The 21992-nt window shown below is 36.7% G+C and overlaps 1 protein-coding gene across 1 annotated transcript; it reads right to left on the bottom strand.

Annotated features, from left to right (window-relative positions):
• Positions 1 to 18603: 18603 nt before the first annotated feature.
• Positions 18604 to 21044, bottom strand: LOC127094603 (protein SLENDER RICE1-LIKE 1). The gene has a single exon (XM_051033435.1). It carries the CDS (start codon positions 20214 to 20216, stop codon positions 18705 to 18707), a length of 1512 nt encoding a protein of 503 aa, XP_050889392.1. The 5' UTR covers positions 20217 to 21044; the 3' UTR covers positions 18604 to 18704.
• Positions 21045 to 21992: the final 948 nt, after the last annotated feature.

Below are 21992 nucleotides of genomic sequence, written 5' to 3' on the forward strand. Positions count from 1 at the left end.
AGGAAGGTTCATGGGCATAACCTGTGAATAACTCACACATATAGTGGAACTCTTAAGAAGTTCTTAGGGAGAGGACGTAGGCCAACTGGTTAGGTTAAAAATCTATAAATCTATAGAGCAATCATCTTATCCCTTATATCTCTTTATTTCCATTATTTTCTTATTTCGACTATGTTCAAATCTGTTTTTAACTATGAGTTTATCGATTTACTTATTCCGCTTTTTACTTTTTTTTAAATTGTTTTAAACAATTGAGTTTATCAAATATTTTTAATTGGACAATGTTTTTCAACAAAACATAATTCATTCCCCCTCTTACTTTTAGAGTCACTTGTCCAACAATAATTTCTCTCTCAAGGTTCATTGTTATGTCACCTATTACACATTATCATTTAAGAAATTATCAAGGAAGTAGTCATTTAAATAAAGAATCAAACGAGATAGGTCTAAAATATGCAGCGGATCTGATCGACAAACTACGAGAAGTTGTCCATGTCCAAGAGTTTTCCGCCAAACACGGGGCCGAGACAAGCTATAACTCAAGGTAAAGTAGAGGGAGATGCATAAGGGTGATCTAGTGCTAAAGGAATTAGTCATACCTGCACAGTAGAGGAATCTGCATTAAAACTGGGAAGGACCATATCACATATACCAGAAGCTCCTTCATGGAGTGTGCAAGTTCCAGGAGCTCACATGACCACTTCTACCCAGAACTTGGAACGCTCTTCATCTCCGATATTACTATAGTTAGAATTATTTTTAAATATTATGCCCATGCAACTATGAACAATCATTCAAGTGTTTTATTTTGAGTAGGGTACTCCCTCTTTAAAATGCCTTTTATGTTGGGCTTCCACAAGAAGATCCTTGTTGCCCCGAGGCAATACACATAGCTGGATTTCATGACAAAGATCCTTGCTTCCCTTCAAGGAAATACACATAGTTGGAATTCGTGACGAAGACCCTTGTCGCCCCTCGAGGAAATACACATAGTTGAATATCATGACGAAGATCATTGGATCCCCTTGAGGCAATACACATAGTTGGACTTCATGAAGAAGATCCTTAGCACCTCTCGAGGCAATACACATAGGTGGACTTCATGACAAAATCCTTACTGCTCCTTGAGGCAATACACATAGTTGAACCTCATAACGAAGATCCTTGTTTCCCCGAGGTAATAAACATAGTTGGACTTCATGATAAAGATCCTTGTCTCCCCTCTAAGTAATACACATAGGTGAACTTCATGACAAAGATATTTGTACTCCCTTGAGGAAATACACATATATGGACTTCGTGATAAAGATCCTTGTTGCCCTGAGGCAATACACATAATTGGATTTATGATGAGGATCCTTGTTGTCCTTCGTGGCTATGCTAACTTAAACAAAGCATACACACTTAAGAGGTATGGCCTATGTTAAGCCCCGATGGATGTATTTCACTTTTTCTAGAGGGATCAATCCAGTCCCGCCTAAAAGGTTAAATATATTGCTTGATAGACTCAATATCTCATCATTCGAGTTATGCATTACATCGTTTGAAGAACTTAGATTCTTCAAATTAATCAGAATCTTACATGAGGGACTTAGTGTCTCCTCATGAGGGATTATTTCCAATAAATCATGCCTAAGAGGAATGATCCATGCCAAGCCCCAAAGACTGGATTTAAGTCTTGTTAGAGGACTTGATGAAGGTCATGCATGTTTTTCCTAAGAGACTCAATGTCTCATCAACCAGGCTATGCATTACATTGTATGAGGAACCTAGATTCCTCAAACTAATCAGACTATTTTCTGAGGGACTTAGTGTCTCTTAGGGCGGGAATATTTCCAATAAATCATGCCTAAGAAGCATAACCCACGTCAATCCCTGGAGACTGGATTTTAGTCTTGCTATAGGGCTCATTAGAGGTCTCGAATGAAAGGTTAAACTCCTAGATTGAGGGACTCAATGTCTCATCAGTCGGGCTATGCATTAGAGCGTCTTAGGAAATTAGATTCCTATAACTAATCATACTCTCGCATGAGGGACTTAGCGCCTCCTCGGGTGGGATTATTTTCAATAAACCATGCCTAAGAAGTACGGCCTATGTCAAGCCCCAGAGACTTGATTTCCAATCTTTCTTAAAGGCTCGGTGGAAGTCCCTCTTGAAAGGTTAAGTCACCTCTCCTGATGGACTTAGTGTCATGTTAGCTAACTTTTGTGTATTGTGTCCAAGATCCTGGACTCCTAAGGTCAACTAAAACCTTGCAAGGAGAGAACCAATTATCGGGATACCCCTATTAGTCCTTGGTAAAAAGAATTTCAACTTCTACCGAAGGTCTCTTTCCTAAGAGACTATGTAATGTAATATTTGTAAAAGGCATTACCTAGGGAGATGCCTTGAGACCACCCTTATGAGAAGGCGACAACATAAGGTCACATAAAGGGAGGTATCGTGTCGCCCTTAAGTCTTCCTCTCCCATGGAGGAAAAAACATGGGATAAGATATGTCTTGAATAAAGACAAAGTCAAAGTCGTTACTAACTCACATCTCCCTTGGAAATAGGGATTGACTATCCACCATTTGACTAAGTGAGGGTGGCATTTTCTGAGTAAACCCTAGGTCCTAGAGACCCCTATAAATACATTATCCCTCAAGGGGGAAACAAAATCTAGGTCATACACATTATCCACTACTCAAAGAGAACCACACTCGTTACCCCTGTAACATACATGACTAACCTAACTACCCTCTTGTAACCTAGCAGCGCCGACCACCAATAGGGTTTCTCACCTCACATGAGTTGGTCCCTTAAATAACCTTAAAAATCACCACATAATGCTTCTCTCCACCTTGAGAAAGTCCTCATTGCACAAATGTGTTATATACCTACAAAGGCCTCTAAGTCTCCCTGCCCTTGAAGGGAGAACACACACGCCCTATACTTTTTTACCAGTAGAGGTCCCCAAGACCAATACTTCCTAACCATTTCCCATTATCGATAAGAATGAGAGGGGAAGGCCGAAATCTCCAAGTCAACTTTACAAAAAATTGAATGATCCTTTGAGCACAAGGGAATTACTTAAATGTAGTGGTCTTTAAAGTTCTTCCAGCTTTCCATATATACGTCAAACATCTTGTTCGAATAACAAACATAAGTGATCCCCTAACCATGAAAAGAGTCTTTCGAAGTCTGGGATTTGATGAAAAAATTGAAAAGAGGTGAGCAGAAGGCTCAAACCTTCGTTACTCGCACCATTAAAACACCTTTGCAAAAACCCAAGAAGACTGATGAAATTGAGAAGGATATGGCCAATTAGTTCAGCAAGTCCTCCTTGAAAGTAGTAAAGGGTAGCCTGAATATCAGTTGGGTGAAAAGACACTCGTAGAAAGAAATGGCACACCCTTCATAGCAATTGGAATTTTTTTACCCTTGCCAATATGAAAATAACAGAAAATGTGAGAATAATTAGTTTAGGAGAAAATAGAATTTAATTAAAATTAAGGGGAAAATGTGGAATTAGTATGAGTTGGGGGTGTTGTGAGATTTATTAAAGTTATGAGGATTAGAGTTATTTTTTTAAATAGAGAAGTTAGAAATAAATTTAGGAGTACGTGTTTTGTTGGGAAAGAGGCAGAAAAAAACCTAGGAGAGCGTTGGAAGAACAAGGGGAATCCCAAAAGGAGGAGTTCCATCGCTCTACAAATTTTGAGGTAAGGGGGAGTCTATTCATATATGGGTGGTTAAACAAAGGGATATTGAGGGTTTCTTACCCTCCTATCTTATCCCTTTTCCTTTATTTATAATTGATGATTGTGACCAAAGAGGGTTTGGGCAAAACCCTATGAGGCGATCGATTGATAATGTTTCCTTTTATTCTTGAGTAATATGATATGAGTTATCATTTGACATGTTGACTTGATTTGATAAGGACGACATATATTAATATGTATGTTTTTCTTTTGAGTCATGTTAACCCTAGATATGTTCAATAAGGCAGAAAATCAGAGAGTAGAAAAGTCAAAAAAGTAGGAAAAAGTCTAAATACGAAAAACAATAGAAAATTGGTGCGGTGCCAAGTGGCGGTGCACAAAACTGCGTCAGACAGTGGAGCAACGGTTAGAGTCGAGCCATGCCAAAAATGGCAGCGACGGTGCGAGTCAGAAATGACGGATCAGCGGTCTATGGCGGGCGCGCGTGATGAGGAGTAGAACAGGCATGGTGTGCGATCACTGAGGGGACGGAGTTGTGACTCGTCGGTGGTGCCGCGGTTAGTGGAGGAGCGCACAACAGAAGCTGTAGTAGGGTGAAAGCACGTATGATGAAGGCCATAATTGTGCGAGCACACAGGGAGCGCGGGTGGCGACAGCGGGATTCGGTCTGGCGGAAGGTCACCGATGGCAAGTTTTTTAGTCCAGTTCTATGAGTTTTTAGTAGTTTTGTGATTTCGTTATTGTTTGTTGTCTTTTGATGAGTTTATAGTCCTTTTAACAATGTTAGAGTTGAATGTAAATGATAATGTGTTGTATTGAGTTATCTGATGGGTTATTTGTTGACCATGTTAAATGTGAGAGTTACAGAATATTATTGTTACCCTGTTGATGATTATTGTTGAGCACGTATGTTAATATTTTTCCCTATTGGTGAGTAATGTTAAATAAATATATAAGTATAAGCATGTTATTGAGTTGTAATTACATATATATTATTGAGATGAGTAGTTAAGATGAGAAACTACAATGGTGGCCTGATATTGGCATAGTTGTGGGTTCAGATGAGGAACCATTATTGAGTAGTATATTGATTGTGTTAGTTACATTTCATGCATCATGTATATCAAAGATAGGTAGGACTTCAGTCCAACGAGGTGGTCTCAGATTCATTGGTGGAATTGTTGGTTCAGATGAGGAACCAGAGATGGGTCTCAAATTCATTGGTGGCATCGTTGGTTCAAATAAGGAACCAGAGACATGGATCAATCAATAACATAACTATGAAATCCAAAAACTTAGTATCACATGCATGTTGAAGTAGTAGAGATGAGTTACATTGCATTATATAAAGTTGCATCTATGATTGTTCTATATTTGTAAACTATTTTATGTGGCTGCTGAATATTGTTGTTGAAACTATCCTAATTGTTTTATATACCATTATCATTATGAACGTATTTCTAACCCCTTTTTGTTTGCTTGTGCAGCTCGTTGTACCAATGGTATAGATACCCAGGTAGAGGAGAATTAGTTGTTGTTGTGTGGACGAATTGACGTAGTTGTCTACTTTTTTTTATTTATCGTTTTTATTTTACTTAGTATTTTCGCATTTAGCTTCGATAGTGTAATATCAGGATGGGTTTTCGGTTGTTTGATGTTTTCTTGAGAGTTTGCTGGATTTATTTTCTTATGTTGGAGTTAAGTTATTTTTATAAACGTATGAGATATTTGTGTTGAGTTGATGATGTTTTAATTTTCGCTGCTTAATTTTATTTTGAGAAGCGTGTTTTATGAGAAAAGAATGACACCCTATGCTGAGTTAAAAAAATTAATTTGCATGACCCTTTTAAATATGCATTTTTTGGTTAGGATGTTTGATCAGTGTGTTTTAATAAACTATATTTTACTTTATACTAAAATTTTATATGACTTCTCACATTATTTTAATTGATTTTAATATGTTTTTGAAAGTTAAGTTGAATTCTTCTTATTTTCTGACTAAACAGTTATTTACACATTCACGATGTGCAAGTTATAACTTGAGCTATGAGAATTAGACTAATGTGTTCTAATATGCGTTGGAAAGCTTAGAGGATAAATTACAAGTTTTGTGTTGAAGTTAGAAGAAAATTTGGAGTTCATAATAGTCGTATAATTCATTTTCAGTTCAAACTTAAGAAAATACTTAGTTTTGGGGCCGGTTTTGTATTTTTTTGGGTCGGTTGTTGTTAGGTCTAAATTTCCTTACTTTATTTAACCAAATTAGTAGTTTTAGAATTCATTATTAAGAATTCACGAAATATAGAATAGGGCATACAAATCTTATGGAGAGCTAATTCCCATAGAACTGATCTACTTTATTCATATTCCATTTTGAAGTTTTTATAAATTTCAGTTTAATTTTGATTTCCTTTCAATTCTTCCTATAAACTCGTTTACTTAATTAGATTACTTTCGTTTGGTTAATTAGATTGTTTCTTATAGGATAGAGTTGATTTAATTCGATTGTTTGTATGATCCTTAACTATAACTATGTTAACCCCAATTTTTTGTTATCGTGTTTGATTAAGTCGTGTTTGCTTAATTTGCGACTACTTGAATCCATTTGCTTAATTCGGAAATTAGGAATATACATCATATAATACCAATTTCTCTTTTTAGTGGGTATTGTAATCGAATAAAATCGAATTCGTTAGGGAATTGGAATTATAAGAATCGATGATAAGTCGGAAAGCAATACAATAAATTATATTATTTATAAATTTTGTTTTTACATTAATCATCTTCATTTAACTTCTGAACCATACAACGGCCCATTTGTTCCAATCGTTTGGTTAAAACATTCAAGAGTCCTTGTGATATGACTCGAGTGTCGCTTCCATTTTACTGCATTTTTAATTCTTGTTTTTGACCCGTATGCGACAACGGATCAAATTGGTGATGTTGTCGAATTTTACCATTAATAGAGTCTTAGGTGTTCGTCCTTGCAATTTAGCCCCGCGATTCTTGTTGTTTGGGCCAATTCGCGTGAATCCGTCAACCCGGCCTGAAAACCCCGATTTCAAAAAAATCATCCCAGAATCGAAAATTTTCCATGCCAGTTTAGTAGGAAAAAATCAGGACACAACCCTTAAATTCCGAAATTCCTTATTTTTCTATTAATTTTGATTTATTTTCCGTTTCCAAAATTTCAAAAAAATCGGGAAAAGTTTGTGGAGTCCAATTTTAATTTGATTTGATTTGTAATGATATTTCTAGATTTCATTTTATTTTATTTTAACTGTTTTTCATTTTTTTCAATTGTTTTTCTCATTAAGGACATTGTTGATGTTTTTATAATTGTTGCATTGTTGACTCATGATGCATGACTACTAGTGATTCTGACTATGTGTTCTCCCATAACTTGTTTTATTCTTATTTTAAGTTTCTTTTATTATAATATGGATGAACAAAGAACTTTAAGAGAACTTGTTGTACCAAATGTGAATTATAATGCACTTTGTATTGAGTATCCTGAAATTGTTGCACCTTTTGAATTGAAATCTGGTTTGATACACTTGTTGCCATCTAAAAGAATTACATGTTGTGTGTTCTACACCATTGAGGCCTCAAGGAATTACCTAAGATCATATTGAGCTCAAAGCCTTTCCATTCTCACTATAAGGTGTTGCAAGAGATTAGTTATACTATCTTGAGTCGAATTTTATTTCGACCTAGAATGATCTAAAAAGAGTGTTCCTAGAAAGGTTTGTCCCTGCCTCAAGAACTACTTCGACCATAAAATATTTATGTGATATTAGCCAGGTTGACATGGAATCATTCTCTGAATAATGAGGGACATTCAAATAATTAGTGTCCAGTTATCCTCAACACCAGATTACCGAGCAATTACTTATCCAGTACTTCTATGAGGGATTGCTACCAATGGATAAAAACATTTTAGATGTCGTTAATGGTGGAGAACTTGTTGGTAAGACTCCGCCTACTTCCAAAGCCTTGATTAAGAACATGTCACTCAAGTCCTAACACTTCACAACTAGAAACCATTTTGTAGTCCAAACAAAGGATCTGAATGAGATTCATGATTCTTCTTCCAACAAGGCTCTAGAAACCAGACTTGATGAGCCTACTTCATTAGTAAATAGTTGGCAGTGGATAAAGCTCAAACAACAAAGTTGTGTGGTATTTGTACTTCTCATGCACACTGGATCGATACATGTCCTATTCCGCAAGATGAGTCGGTCACTGAGTTACCTCAAGCATACGCAGCAAACCTTTATAATCAAGGCAACAATCAGAACATGTATAACATTCCTGACTTGTCCATTAACAAGTACCATCCCAATTGGAGGAACCATCTAAACCTTCGATATGAGAATCCACAACCTAGCCAACAATAATTGATGTTACCATTACCATCACCACAAAACACTCCACCAGTAGTAACTAGTTCTGGACCTTCACTAGAGGACCTTGTCGAGCAAATGGTTGTAAATAATCTCAAATTTCAGCAACAAATAGATTCTAGCATTCAAAATTTGCATACGCATATTGGTCAGCTTGCCATTTTAATTAATTCCATCCAACAAGCACAAGGGTCGAACCAACTATGTGACCAAACATTAGTGAATCCAAAAGGCTATAATGTGAGTGCAATTTCCTTGAGATATGTAAAAATTGTTGAAGCGGTTGAACCAGGCCCGAAAAAAGTAAAAAAAGTTATTAATCCCATGCCCGATTCTAAAGTTTTTGTTGAGAAAGAGTATGTACCACCAATTCCCTTCCCACGGAGAGTAGTGAGAACTAAAAAATGGATGATGAAGATAGTGATAAGGAAATATTGGATGTATTCAGAAAAGTGGCAGTGAATATCCCACTTCTTGATATTACTAAGTAGGTTCCAAAATATGCAAATTTTTTGAAAGACTTATTGTAGCACCTCAAATTTGCACCTACTTCTTGTACATACATTCTCATATTAGGTCATAACATAACATGGTCCACTGCATAACATTGCATTGTCCCTTTGCCTCAAGTGCAAGCCAGTCAGAAGAATTAGGTCAAACTGGTCAGGAGATCAGTCAGTCAAGCAAGCAAGTGCAATTTCCATTGAAACAAGGCCCTAGGGTTGGTCCAACATGTTCACATGACTTGGGGATCCATTTGAAGTGTTTTGGTCAAGGATTGGATGTTCAGAAGTCATCAGTCAATGCACAGTTTGCCAGAAACCCTAAAAAGTCAAACTTGGTCAACTGTGACTGATTTTATGGTTTTGATGGTTGGATTTGGTTTGAGAGGTCTCATTCATGTCCATATAGTCCTCATATATCATGTCAAACACCATCATGGAAGAATTTGAAGCCAGATCAGAAATTTCCAAAAATAGAAACTGGACCTGTAACTGAAACTTGCCAAAAATGGAAAGTCTTGATCCTCAAACGTACATCATGATACAAGCTTCAAATGAATTTTTGCCCAACATGAAAGTTGAAGATCTTGTTCTCCCATTTCCAAAAAGTCCAAGAACTCTCAATTCCCATGCATGGTTGGCAAGTTATGATCAATTAATTTTCAAAAATTCTTGAACTTCAAAAGGCCATATCTCTCAAACCATTTGGCCAATTTGGGTGGGGTTTTTTCCTACAAGTCACATTTGATCCCCTCTTTCCAAATATGTCATCATCATTCACCAAAACATCACCATGCAAAATGGCCTTTTTGAACTTGCCTTAATTAATTTCAAGTGGGTTGAATTTTGACTTTTCAGAATAATCATTTTTAAACCATTTGGCCAATTGAAATAGTTCAGAAATGTGGTTTGTGTCATGTTTGAAAGCCCAAATTCGTGCAGTACATACACCCATGCCAACTTGCTTGAAAATTGGAAAAAAAGTACACTTTTACCAACTCTACTCCACATTTTCATGAACCATGATTAGCATTCCACTTAGCAACATCAAACAGCATATATATTCAACATATTCTCTCTGAAACCCTAGCAGCAGCCACCATTTACCAACAGAAAACTCATCTCTCTCAAAAAACTCATTCTTTTCATTTTTGATTTTCTGCCAAAAAAACTCAAAGCACTCGATCTGGCTTTTGCTGCTACATCACATACCATTATTCTTGAGCTCATTGGAAGCTTTAAATCACAACTGGAAGCAAGGAAAGTAGCACTGTTTTGCTAAGCTACATCAATGGCAGATTTCGAGTTAAGCCATTTCAAGGGTTGCTGAACCAAAATCCTTCAACCATTCATCTTTTGGAAGCTATTGGCACATCTGTTTCAAGCATTTACCACCAAACAACAACTGCACCACAGCTGTTCTTCAAATTTGGTAAATTTTCGACCCTCATTTTTTCCAAAACCATGATATGTACTTTGTAGATCTCTTGTCCCTGAGCACGTTAAGCTTTGAATCACTTGATTTGGTTAAGTAGTTTAGGAGTTATGCTGTTTTAAAGTTTGGTGATGAAACTTGTTTGTGCTCGATTCTTGAGCTTTGTGATGTTTTAATGAAAACCAATGATGGATTCATGTTGCTTGTGGTTTGCTGATCATTTTTGTATATGCAATTGCGTTTTCTGGAAAAAATCGGTTGAGTCGAATTGGGAAGGTGATGAATGTGTTCACTGTATGCAAAAACCCTAATTTATTCATGCCTGGCCCAGAATTCACGTGCTGCATGCCATGGAAGCGCATCAACCAATAGGATTATTTCATTTCATGGCCCAAAACGACTGTGTTTTAATAAGTGGCTCGGATATTTACAAAAATGCCATTCGTGGCATGTGACACATTAAATTAGTTTATTTTCTTCAATTTTTATTTCAATTTGATGCAACAACTTTCAAAAATCATAACTCATTCATGTTAAATCCATTTCTCATGGGAATTTTTGCATTATCTTCATCATGATCTCTACTTTTTTATCATAATTTTTCCAGAATTTTGTGATCAATGAATTTTAATTGGTATTAGGGTTTGTGACATGTGCTCATATTTTGTACACTTTGCCAAAACATTTGTGAAATGGTGATGCTTTATCCAATGGCTCCCTAATTTTTTTTGCTTAAACTAGACACATTCATGGTGATTTTGGTGTAGAGTTTGTGAATTTATCATTGCTGGTTTGTGAGTTATGATTTTTTGAATTAGGGTGTGACAATTTGTGTCACACCATTGATGTGCAACTTCATGATTTTTTATACCATTCTTCTTGACCTCCAATTGATGTGAATTTTTGCATGAACCTACTCTAGTATGTCTAGTTCTCATGTGATTTTTTATGGAATTATTTGTGGCATTTCCTAATTGTTTGGGATTTTCTCCCCTGTTTGGTCTTATGTTGACTTTTTGTGACACATGTTCCCATTTCATTTGTGAAATCCTCATACTTTATTAGATGGAAATGAAATTTTACATGAGGTAACTAGACATCCTCATCTTTGCCATGGGTTTAGTCCCATTCATTTCTCAAATGCTATCACTGATTTATGAATTTTTCAAGTTGATGCATGTTTGGTTGACTTCTTTGAGCATGTTCAAAATTGATTTGACTTTCTGATTTTCATTGACTGCCTTCCACTTGTCCAAATGAGATGAAATTTGACATGCTTACCATGCTGTGGGTTGTGATTGATCATGATTTATTTGGTGATTTTTGGAAATGTTTAAGATTGCTTTTGAGTTAAGTCTTGCTGTTGACTTCTATGAGCTTCTGTTTGCAACACTTTGACCTAAATTGTTCATGAAATGATGATGATGATTGATATGAATGTGAACCCAATTGGTTTTGTTTCTTGATTGTTTGAACATGATTTTGGATACTTGCCCTTTGCTGTTTTAACTTTTTCATTCTCTTTTGACCCTAGGCTTGCCCTAGTGGTCCTGTTACTCACCTTTGAGCTCATGTTTTCAGGTTGACCAACAAATGACCAATGAGACCATTTCTTTTTGATTGAGCTTGCTTAAATATCATTGTCTAACTTGTTTGTTTTGTAGGTGGCTTGGCTCACATGCCTTAATCCTTATGCCTTGCACATCCATTTGCTTCTGATTAACTGTTGATGTCTGTTTCTTTTTGCTTTGTTTGAAGTTGTATACTAATGTCTGCTTGACTATTTCAGGTGCTTTTAGTTGCTCAGTTCCTTGTGAACTTTTGCTTTGCTTTGCTTGTATAAGCAATTTGCATTGAGGTATACTTCTAATCTTCATGTAGTCTGGAAGACCTGGCCTGTTACTTGGTCAGGCAACTGTCTGAAGTCCTCCTTAAGAGGCAATGTTTGTGTATGCTTAATTTGTCCTTGTACAGAGTCAAAGACCTCCTAAGTGAAGAGGCAATTGGCAGAACCAAGGGATAAGCAACCTATCCCCTGCTATTCAGTGTGTCTTCTGTTTTGCTCACACCACTGTGTTGATGCATTACAGATAAAAACCCAAGATCTTGTGCAATTGCACAGTTGAGTCAGTATCAAATGTGTAGGAGGGTTCCCACTTTCTGAACCCACACATTCTTGTCTTAAGCTCTCCCAGGCCAGGGATAAGAGCTGTGAAGTCTTATCTTCACTCACTTTTCATCTGCTTCACCTTAGCCCCTCAATGGCAAGGTTAAGAGCTAACACTACCCAGTTCCAGTGGTTTGTTTGTTGAGGTTGATATGACCCCTCAACTAAAACCTAACCTTGTTTGAGCCCCTTGCTTGCATATAGTGTGTGCTACTTGTGCTTGTGTGTTTGTTTGACTTGCTTCTTGTGCAAGTTAGGGTTAGTTTAGACTTGCTTCCTGTGCAAGTTAGGTTTTGCTTGGCTTGCTTCCTGTGCAAGTTAAGTGTGTGTGTGGCTCGCTTCCTGTGCAAGTCATGATTAGGATAGGCTGGCTCCCTGTGCCAGTTAGCTAGAAACCTTAACTTAGGGATGATTTTGCATGATAACATCTAGGCTCGAGTCGTAGTCTCCCTAGTGTTGTGTCTCCCTCTGTTATCTGGTTAGGCTAGTCCTGTATCCCTCTGTAGGGGAACTACGTCGCCCTGATCCTCATACCAGATGAGGTACGTAGGCAGGAGATGAGCTGATCTCTCCGGGCGCCTGTGTCTTTGTTTTGTCTTGTTGCGTGCTTGGAAGTTGATGTAAGTCCATCGAGTGGCATTTGGGTTCCAGTGTGGGTTTGTTGGTTCGGATGCTGATGTAAGTCCAGTGATTGGCATTCAGGCTCCACGTTTGCCTTTGCCAGTGTTTGTTTGTGTGCGTGTTAGCCGAGCTACGAATGCTCTGATTCTTCTCTCGTCCGAGGAGATACGTATGCATAGGATGCGATATCCTAGCGAGCATGTGTCGTTTCCCCAGTCCGAACAACTTCGACTCTGATGTCTATGCCTGATAGACTAAGTAGGCCCAGGATGCGATATCCTGCCGAGTCAGTCTCTTTTAGTTTCTTTTGTCTCTTTCAGCCAGTGTGCGTGAGTTTGAGCAGTGTTTAGCAACCAATATTCTTTCCTTTTGTGCGTGGATCCCGTAGAGTACTACGGATGCGTAGGGGTGCTAATACCTTCCCTTCGCATAACCGACTCCCGAACCCATTCCCTTTGGTCGCGAGACCATGTTCTTTTCCAGGTTTACTCTGAGCGTTTCCTTTCCCTCTTTTGGGATAAATAACGCACGGTGGCGGCTCTGTTGTTCTTGTTTTCCCGCCGGTTTTTCGCGTGATGCGACACTTATGCACTCACAAGAGGATATTGAAAGGGAATGAGAGAGTGAATATAGGAAGAAATGTTTCATCCCTCATTCAACCCAAACTTGTATTGAAAAAGTCATAATTGAGCGAAATGTCTCAGATCTTACTCAGGCTATGCCACAAAAGTGCAAAGATCCTGGAACTTTTGTTATTCCTTGCACCATTGAGGATAGTAAATTTGAAAATTATGCTGGATTTAGGAGCTTATATTAATGTTATGCTTACTTCTGTTTATAACAATATTGATCTTGGTCCTATGCAAAATACATGTTTAACAATCAAGTTAGAAAACATAAGCAATGCACGTCCTACTGGAGTAGTAAAAGATGTACTTGTTCAAGTTAATGACTTGATTTTTTCCTGTAGATTTCTACATTCTGGACATGCAAGGAGACAATAAGTGAAGCAAGACACCCATCATTTTAGGCAGGCCATTCATGAAAACAGCAAAAACAAAAATTGATGTTGATAATGGCACAATGTCCATGGAGTTTGGTGATATCATTGTTAAATTTAACATCTTTGATGTTATGAAACATCCCATGGAGGAACATTAGCTTTTCACATTGAATTTCTTTTTGAGTTTGTTGATGATACTTATTCTGACTTGTTTTCAGCAGATTTCCCATCATTGCTTGACTTTGATGATGTTTACTGTTGTGATTCATGTAGTGACACTAACCTTTGTTATGCTTGTGCTGAGATTGAGGCTACCTTACAGGTTGACATTTTTCTTATAGATGAAGTTGTTTATGCAGCTGAAGCTCTTGACACTCTGGTTGGCCCAACCAAACCGTCCACTGAACAACCATCTTATTTAGAGAATAGATCACTTCCTGAAGATTTATATTATTCATCAAAGCTTGAATTTAATTAGGAAGAGAAATTATTGCAAGAACATAAGAAGGAAATTGGATGGACCTTAATTGAAACTTCTGATATTAACCCATCCATATGTATGTATAGGATCTCACATTGAAGAGGAAACAAAAGTAGTGAGGCATCCCCTTACTACTTTGATCCTTAATGTTGTGGAAAATGAGACCACTTTCAAGTGCACATTCGACACTTTTACATATTGAAGATCCTTCTTTGATCCTGGAATAAAAGACAAAGACACTAACAAAATTTCAAGGTCAATGGACACTACCCAAAGTTACTCCATGAGATCCCCCCTTTGGAAGAAGAGACCGTAGAAGAGCTCTCTTTGGGAAACACTTCTTATGGAATCATCTATCCACCTTGACTTCTTTGGTGTGTTTTTTCCTCTCTCCTATCACTCTTATTTTATATTTATGTTCTTTCGTTGAAGATAATGTGTGACTTAAGTGTGGGGGAGGGAAACATTTACTTTGTTTTCTTTTATTCAGTTCACATTATTTTTGTTTGTTTTCTTAAATAAAAAAATTGCATGTTTTTCATTGATTTTTGGGTTGCAAGTGTTGTGTGAGTAGTTTATCTTTTCTATTGATTAAAAACTTTTGGTGTGATGTGATCGATTTGTTGTACATTCTTAGTATGATAGATAGGACTAACTACTAAAGTGTGCATCATTTGTTGCAGATCATTAACCTTTGTGAGATTTTGAGCCTAATAATAGATAACATTCAAAAGTTCATCTCTTTCTTTCTTGAGTGATTTCACGCATATTTGTTAGTCTCTAAAACTTGATCTAACTCTTTTTGAAACTGCTTGAATACTTGTGCACACTGATATGATAAAGGTAAGTTGTTTGTCTTCTATTTTTTTATCCAGTTAGCCAAAAAGTCAACTCTAAATAATATCATCCCTTGTTTGAAATCTCCTTTAAGCCTATTTATCCCATTTTTGGTTTATAACTCAATACAAACCTAAAAGTAATATTATCACCATATTCAAATGGTTGAAATAGTCTTGTTTAAAGTTGTGTGAGGTTGAATAATTATAGTTGTGATATTTCATTCAAAGGTTGGAAGAAAATAGAAAAAGAAAAAAATAGAATAAGAAGAAAAAATGGAAAAAGAAAAGAAGGATGACAATACATATTCCTTCTGAAAAAAGAAGAATAAAAAGAGAAAAAAGAAGAGAAATAGATGTAAGGTTATTGTTTAAAAGTGAACGAAGTTTTATTTAGTTCAACTCCCGCAGTTTCATTCAAAAAAAATTGGACCCTTTGAATTTTAGCCGAGTACCCTTTAGGATCTATCTCACCCTTACTTTGGTCAAGTTACAACCCAAATAAAAGTTCTTTCGATATTTGTGTGCATGTATTTCAATTATGGATGTTAGAGTCTTTTCAAACTTATGGTAGTGCTAGTTTTCATGACCTGCTTTGAGTGTAAACCATAACCTAAACACTTGAGACTTGAGAGAAATTATCTTGCGAGGATCTTGCTGTTTATGATGTACTATTTGGTAAACTATCTTCTTACTTGCTTTGAATGTCATAGAAATTTACTCACTAACACTATATTTCTGAAGCTTAGAATGATAATTTTACTAACACCCTTGTGATCCTGAAAAACTTTGAAATTGCAAGTTATGTTTTGTTTTTGTTTTATCTGTTATGTTTTGAATTTTGAATTTAGAGTTTTGCTTGGAGTGCAAAAGTTTAAGTATAGAGGAATTTGATCAGTGTGTTTTAATACACTATCTTTTACTTTATGATGAGACTTTTATATGAATTTTCACATTATTTTAATTGATTTTAATATATTTTTGAAAGTTAAGTTGAATTTTGCTTATTTTCTGAATAAGTGCTTATTTTCTGAATAAACAGTTATTTACACATTCTCGATGTGCAAGACATAACTTGAGCAACGAGAATTCGATTAATGTGTTCTAATATGCATTGGAAATATGAGAGAATATGCTACAAGTTTTGTGTTGAAGTCAGAAGCAAATTCGGAGTTCAAAATAGTCGCATAATTCGTTTTCAGTTCAGACTTAAGAAAATAGTAAGTTTTTAGGCCGATTTTGTATATTTTCGGGTCAGTTGGTATTAGGTCCAAATTCCCTAATTCTATTTAAACAAATTAGTAGTTTTAGGATTCATTATTCAACATTCGTAAAATAGAGAATATGACATACAAATCTTATGGAGAGCTAATTCCCATTGAGCCGATCTACTGTATTCATATTCCACTTTGTTTTTTTTTTATAAATTTCAGTTTAATTTTGATTTCCTTTTAATTCTTCCTATAAACTTGTTTTCTTAATTCAATAGCTTTCGTTTTCCTACTTTGATCATTTCTTATGGGATATAGTTAATTTAATTTGATTGTTTCTTAGAAGATAGAGTTGATTTAATTTGATTGCTTGTATGATCCTTAACTATAATCACGTAACGACGACTTTTTTGTTATCGTGTTTGATTAAGTTGTGTTTGCTTAATTTGGACTACTTGAATCCGTTTGCTTAATTCGGAAATTTGGAATATACATCATATAATACCAATTGAGCTTATCAGCGGGTATTGTAATCGAATATGATCGAATCTGCTAGGGAATTGAAATTATAAGAATCGATGCTAAATCGGAAAGCGATACAATAGATTAGCTTATTTATCAGTTTTGTGTTTACCTTAATCATCTTCGATTTAACTTATGAACCGTAAAAATCCCCCTTTATTCCAATCGTTTGGTTAAAACATTCAAGAGTCCTTGTGATACGACTCGAGTGTCGCTTCCATTTTACTACATTTTTAATTCTTTCTTTTGACTCGTGTGCGGCAGCGAATCACTGTTACAATCAGAGGTGGGGTTGTTTCTCCTAAAAAGGATATGTTCTTTCATTTCATCCTTTGTATGTTCCATGCCACTAGCGGCAGCGAAGGTCTCAGAAAAGCGACGAACCCTTGCTTCATAGAACCTCCTCCAATCCTAGATTTATCACTAAAAACGACCAATTAGGAATGTGACAATTTACCTCCAAAGGTTCGTCATTAGGGAAGTCAGGGTTTCCGTAAACGACCGATATGAGATAATCACCCCTACCATCTCCATTTATGTTCAAAGGTATACCCCCTAGGTCATCCATGGAAAGCAATAAAATAAAAAAAGAGGGGACAAGGAAGAAATGATACATGGAGAAAGAGGTTAAATGGAATAAGCTCTTTGAATACAAAGTGACGATAACGCTGAAACTTAAGCAGGAGAATAAACTATTGGAAACAAAGGAGGATCACCTAGAATAATGCAAAAGAAAATACGAAAGTGAGAACAAAAAGAAATATTAAGAAACCGAAAAGTTCTAAAATAAATCCATAAGAAAGTTTTTATACAAAGGGGAAAACTTTACAAAATCATGGGGTGACGCTACCATAATGATCCAACGGCTTAGACACCATCTTGAGGTAACAAATGCATTCAAGGGCACTCTAATGGTCTGACCATACGCCTCACTCCCTATACCAACCATTTTGAATTGGTGACCCAAAGAAAAATATCATCAAGACCCCATTCTTGTCAACTTATAAATATGAAGCTTTCCCACGCTTCTCAGCATAGCAATTAGCCTGGGAGCAACTATTTTGAATTGGTGACCCAAAGAAAAATATAATCAAAATATAATCAAGACCCCATTCTTGTCAACTTATAAATATCACCTCCCTAGCCGCTCAAAAGAGGAACGAAACTCATTTCTCAAAATTTCACTCCACTTTGAATTTCTATATTACTAACTTGAACATTGAAATATTAACTTTGCAAGTTAGCTTCATCCCCCACATCAGAAACAAAGTCTCATCGCAACGTATATCTTAGATTAACTTCTCTAATTATCACGATTCTAGTACATAAGAGTTACTATATTGCCATTGCTACATTGCAACTAAAATTGTATCTGACACATCTGGTTGCGTTGTGCCAAAGTAACAACATTCACTAGGAATCATCATGAGTTTACCGGACATGGATCATCTACGGTGGCTGAATGGTCCTGTTTCATCTCAACCACTCATTTTGATCAAATATAAAAAGTAATTAATATTAATTATTGCATAAATAATTAAGATTTGAGTAGCATGAAAAATATGAGAGAGCAGGAGAGGATCTCTGTCATGAGTTTACCATATTACAAATATGAAAATATGTTTCATTTGGTGGCAAGCAAAACCCTAAAAATTTATGGCCATATTAATAACTCAATAGAAAAAAAAAAGTCAGAAATTAAGTACGCAAAATGATTAAGGGCAAAAATAGACTAAATGATGAAGAAGGAGAAATATACAGTATCGTTACGTGAGAACTAATACAATGCTTTGTTGGTTAATAAGTTCTCTCTTCTTCAATGATCGAAACGCAGTGTTTCAGCCTCTGGCAAAGGCACAGCTTGCCAAGCCGAAGCCGCAATGAGAGGGCGGCTATGCCAACCCAAACTCAAGCTCCCCTGGTTCTCCTCCACGCAATAACCCTCCGCAGAAAACAGAGTCAACAGCATACTCGCTTGCTTAAACGCGTTCGAACCCAAATGTAGCGGTCTGAACCCGGCTTTACCAAGCCGCTCCCTCCACTTAACAAGTGGTTCATGTCGCTCAACTCGAGCCGACCCCTCGCAGCATACCACATTGCATATCTCCCTCTGCAGAAACATCTCAGCCATAGCCTTGTCCGGTTCAACCGAACATGCTTCAAGCGAGTCAAAAACGGTCGAGTAATAATGTAGTGCCTCCGTGAACCGCTCCATGAACCCATCCTCGTTATGGTTCGCTTCCTGCTCCACAACCGTCATGATTTTCGGGTTCAAACTCCGGATCCAACCCAAAACCATTTCAATACCCGAAGAAACCGGTTCAGATTCAGATCCGAGAAGACGATGAAGTTGCAATATAGAATTAACCGCCACAACTTCCTTAGAACTCACCTGAAGCATCCACGGCTTCACATCCTCAAGCCGCCAAGCCGCAACTCCACGAAACGCGAATCTAACATTCACCGATCTAGCTAGCTCGGCTAACCGCAACCCGATTTCGCGGAGGTTGTCCCGCTCATCCGGCGACGGCGGACCAATGCCGGTTAGCCGTAGAAATGGAGGTCCACCAGGACGAAGAGCAAGAGCTTGAATCAACGCCGGCCATTGAAGACCGTGCATGAGGTTGAAATCAATAACATGAACACAATCGTGGCCATTGAAAGCTTCCAGTATAGCTTGATTAGCTGTGAAGTGAGCGAATTTGAGGTAAGGACAAGCCTCGTAGTAGTGATGGTAAAGAATATCGTTCTCATTCGGAAGAGAAACACTGATAACATTGTTTATACCGAAGATACGGCGGTTCAATGCATCAATGAAGTACCCGGCGACTTTTCCAATGCCGCAGTTGGTGTTCATCTCTGCTAACAACCCTTGCATGCCTTCAATTAACGAGCCAGCCAATGGTAAATTGCCACGTTGCAACGAGTCCGCACACGTCATCAGCATGTGAACTAGCTTAATTGCAGAGTCTTCTTCAACGGTGGTCACCACCTTTAATTGGTGGAGGTAGTGTTGATCTTGTGACGGCGGCAGCGGTGGTGCTGCGAGATCTGGTAGTTCAGAGAAATCATAGGGTAAAGAGACTGTATGGTCGAATTCAGTGAGAAGATTGTCCACCCAATTGCCAATATCGGAGGGATCGTAGTGGACAGTATCCGAAGCGAATTGAGAAATGTCGCTGGATGAATTCACAATCGCGTTCTCCAGCCGTTCGATATTATGAGCTACTTGATGCAGCTCAGAAGACCGGACTTTGTATCCGACATCGGCGAGGAGGCCGTCGATGTCTTTCGTCTTGGAGGGGGAAGAAACTAAATCTATATCCATTATAAGAATAATTATATCAAATTCTATTCAAAGCTGAAGCTTGAAAACATGCATATAGAAGCTGAGTGCTTATAAGAGAGTTTTATCAAGTAGAGAGTGAGTGAGTTGTTAGAGTGGTGGGCTTGGGAGTGATGAAAAAGAGGAGAAAGAAATAAAGAAAGTGATGTTTGAGGAAATTAAGGGAGAAGCTGGGTTGTAAAAAGTATGACTATGATGGGTTACTAATTTGTGTTGAGTAACTATCTGCGGTGCTAGCACATCCTATTTGATTGATACCACTAGTATAATATAATGTTCAGCTTTTTTTTTAAAGGTACCCTATTGTCACGGCTTCAATTTTTAGTATCCTAAAGAGAGCAAAAGTAGCCTTTGATAATTTAGATGCTGTTAGTCCAATATTGGGATTTGGGTTCAACAAGTGGTTGCTCTTGGGTCTACATTTCTATCACTATATAGTACCACACTACCACCATTAACCGTTGTGATTTATTACTATTATCAGGGTCCAGAAACCACAGTACAATAATAATACTTCAAACTGTGAATTTTTTTTTAAGTATTACCGTACTGCTGTTGTTAATTATTTGATTCCCATTTACTTCAATTCCATCTTTGGAACACTGTTATTTCACATGCTATGCTACTACTCTTCAAATTGATTTTTGAATTTTTTTTTTGCTTTCTTCTTATACCTGCTAAGCTAGCAGGTGATAATTTGTATTCAATTCAAAGATGAGAAAGAACCCTGACACACTTGACAGCACCTTGCTTTCACGAGCTTGTTTTTCTTTTTTTCTTCATTTAGAACCCACGGTATACTGCAGATAAACTGTACTTCATAGCCTACACATAAAGAAAATTATCATACATCAATTCATCTATAACATTTCAATTTAGTCATGTGATTTTCAGTACCCGGCCCAATGAAGCAGAAAGGTTGATGATGGGTCATATATAATTTCCTAGTTTCTACAATATCTGTTTGTTATGCTAATTCCATGCGGTTCACTAATTAGAGTATTCTAGACTGATTAGGTGAAAATATTAGTAGCATTGTCACTGTCTTTTGCCTCAAATAATTAGGAGTTCTAATTAAGTAGTAATTTGTATAAATGTAACACATGCCCAAATATGAAAACCTTTTTTTGAGTGTAATGAACTCAATGTTAAGGTGGCATTATCCAATATGCTTTTGTGTAAAGACACTATGTGTATCACTCTTAATAGGAAACTTCTTAGTGAATCTCTCTTTCTATAGGCTTTTCTTATCTTAACCTATATTGCTAATAATATTGCTAATAATTTTGTAAAGAATGATAAAAATTTCTAGAACTTAATTGGAGATAGCTTTTTTTTTTTCTTTTCTGTTTTTTTAGATCAAATAAATTAGTGGTTATAATTTATTATTTAAAAGTGAACAAGTAAGATGTCGTGGGTTCGAACGTATCTTATATTTGATCTTCTTGCACAGTTATCAACTGAACTGATTTAATAAAACTAATCGATTTTAGTTTCTATTGCAAGCGGTCATTTGATTTTGTGTCTGGTAAGTCCCTTATTCCTTAATTAAGTACTTAATTACTTTTATTTAAAAAATTAGATTAATTTGCATTATTAGGTACTAAAAGTACAGTATTTCCTTCCAGTATAACGTCATTGTAACTAGAATATTCTTCTCATTACCATGTGTCAAAGAAAGCATCATAAGGTATAATTGCTGATAAATCATTTAAAAACTATAGCATCCATTTTGATTTTATTTAAAGTTAAATCTAA

The sequence above is a fragment of the Lathyrus oleraceus genome, chromosome 1 (genome assembly GCF_024323335.1).
Source record: "Lathyrus oleraceus cultivar Zhongwan6 chromosome 1, CAAS_Psat_ZW6_1.0, whole genome shotgun sequence".
In the NCBI taxonomy this organism is placed as follows: Eukaryota; Viridiplantae; Streptophyta; class Magnoliopsida; order Fabales; family Fabaceae; genus Lathyrus; species Lathyrus oleraceus.

What these genes read in the sequence shown, in the direction of transcription:
- LOC127094603 (XM_051033435.1), bottom strand. Translation starts at nt 20,216, where the DNA reads ATGGATATAGATTTAGTTTCTTCCCCCTCCAAGACGAAAGACATCGAC.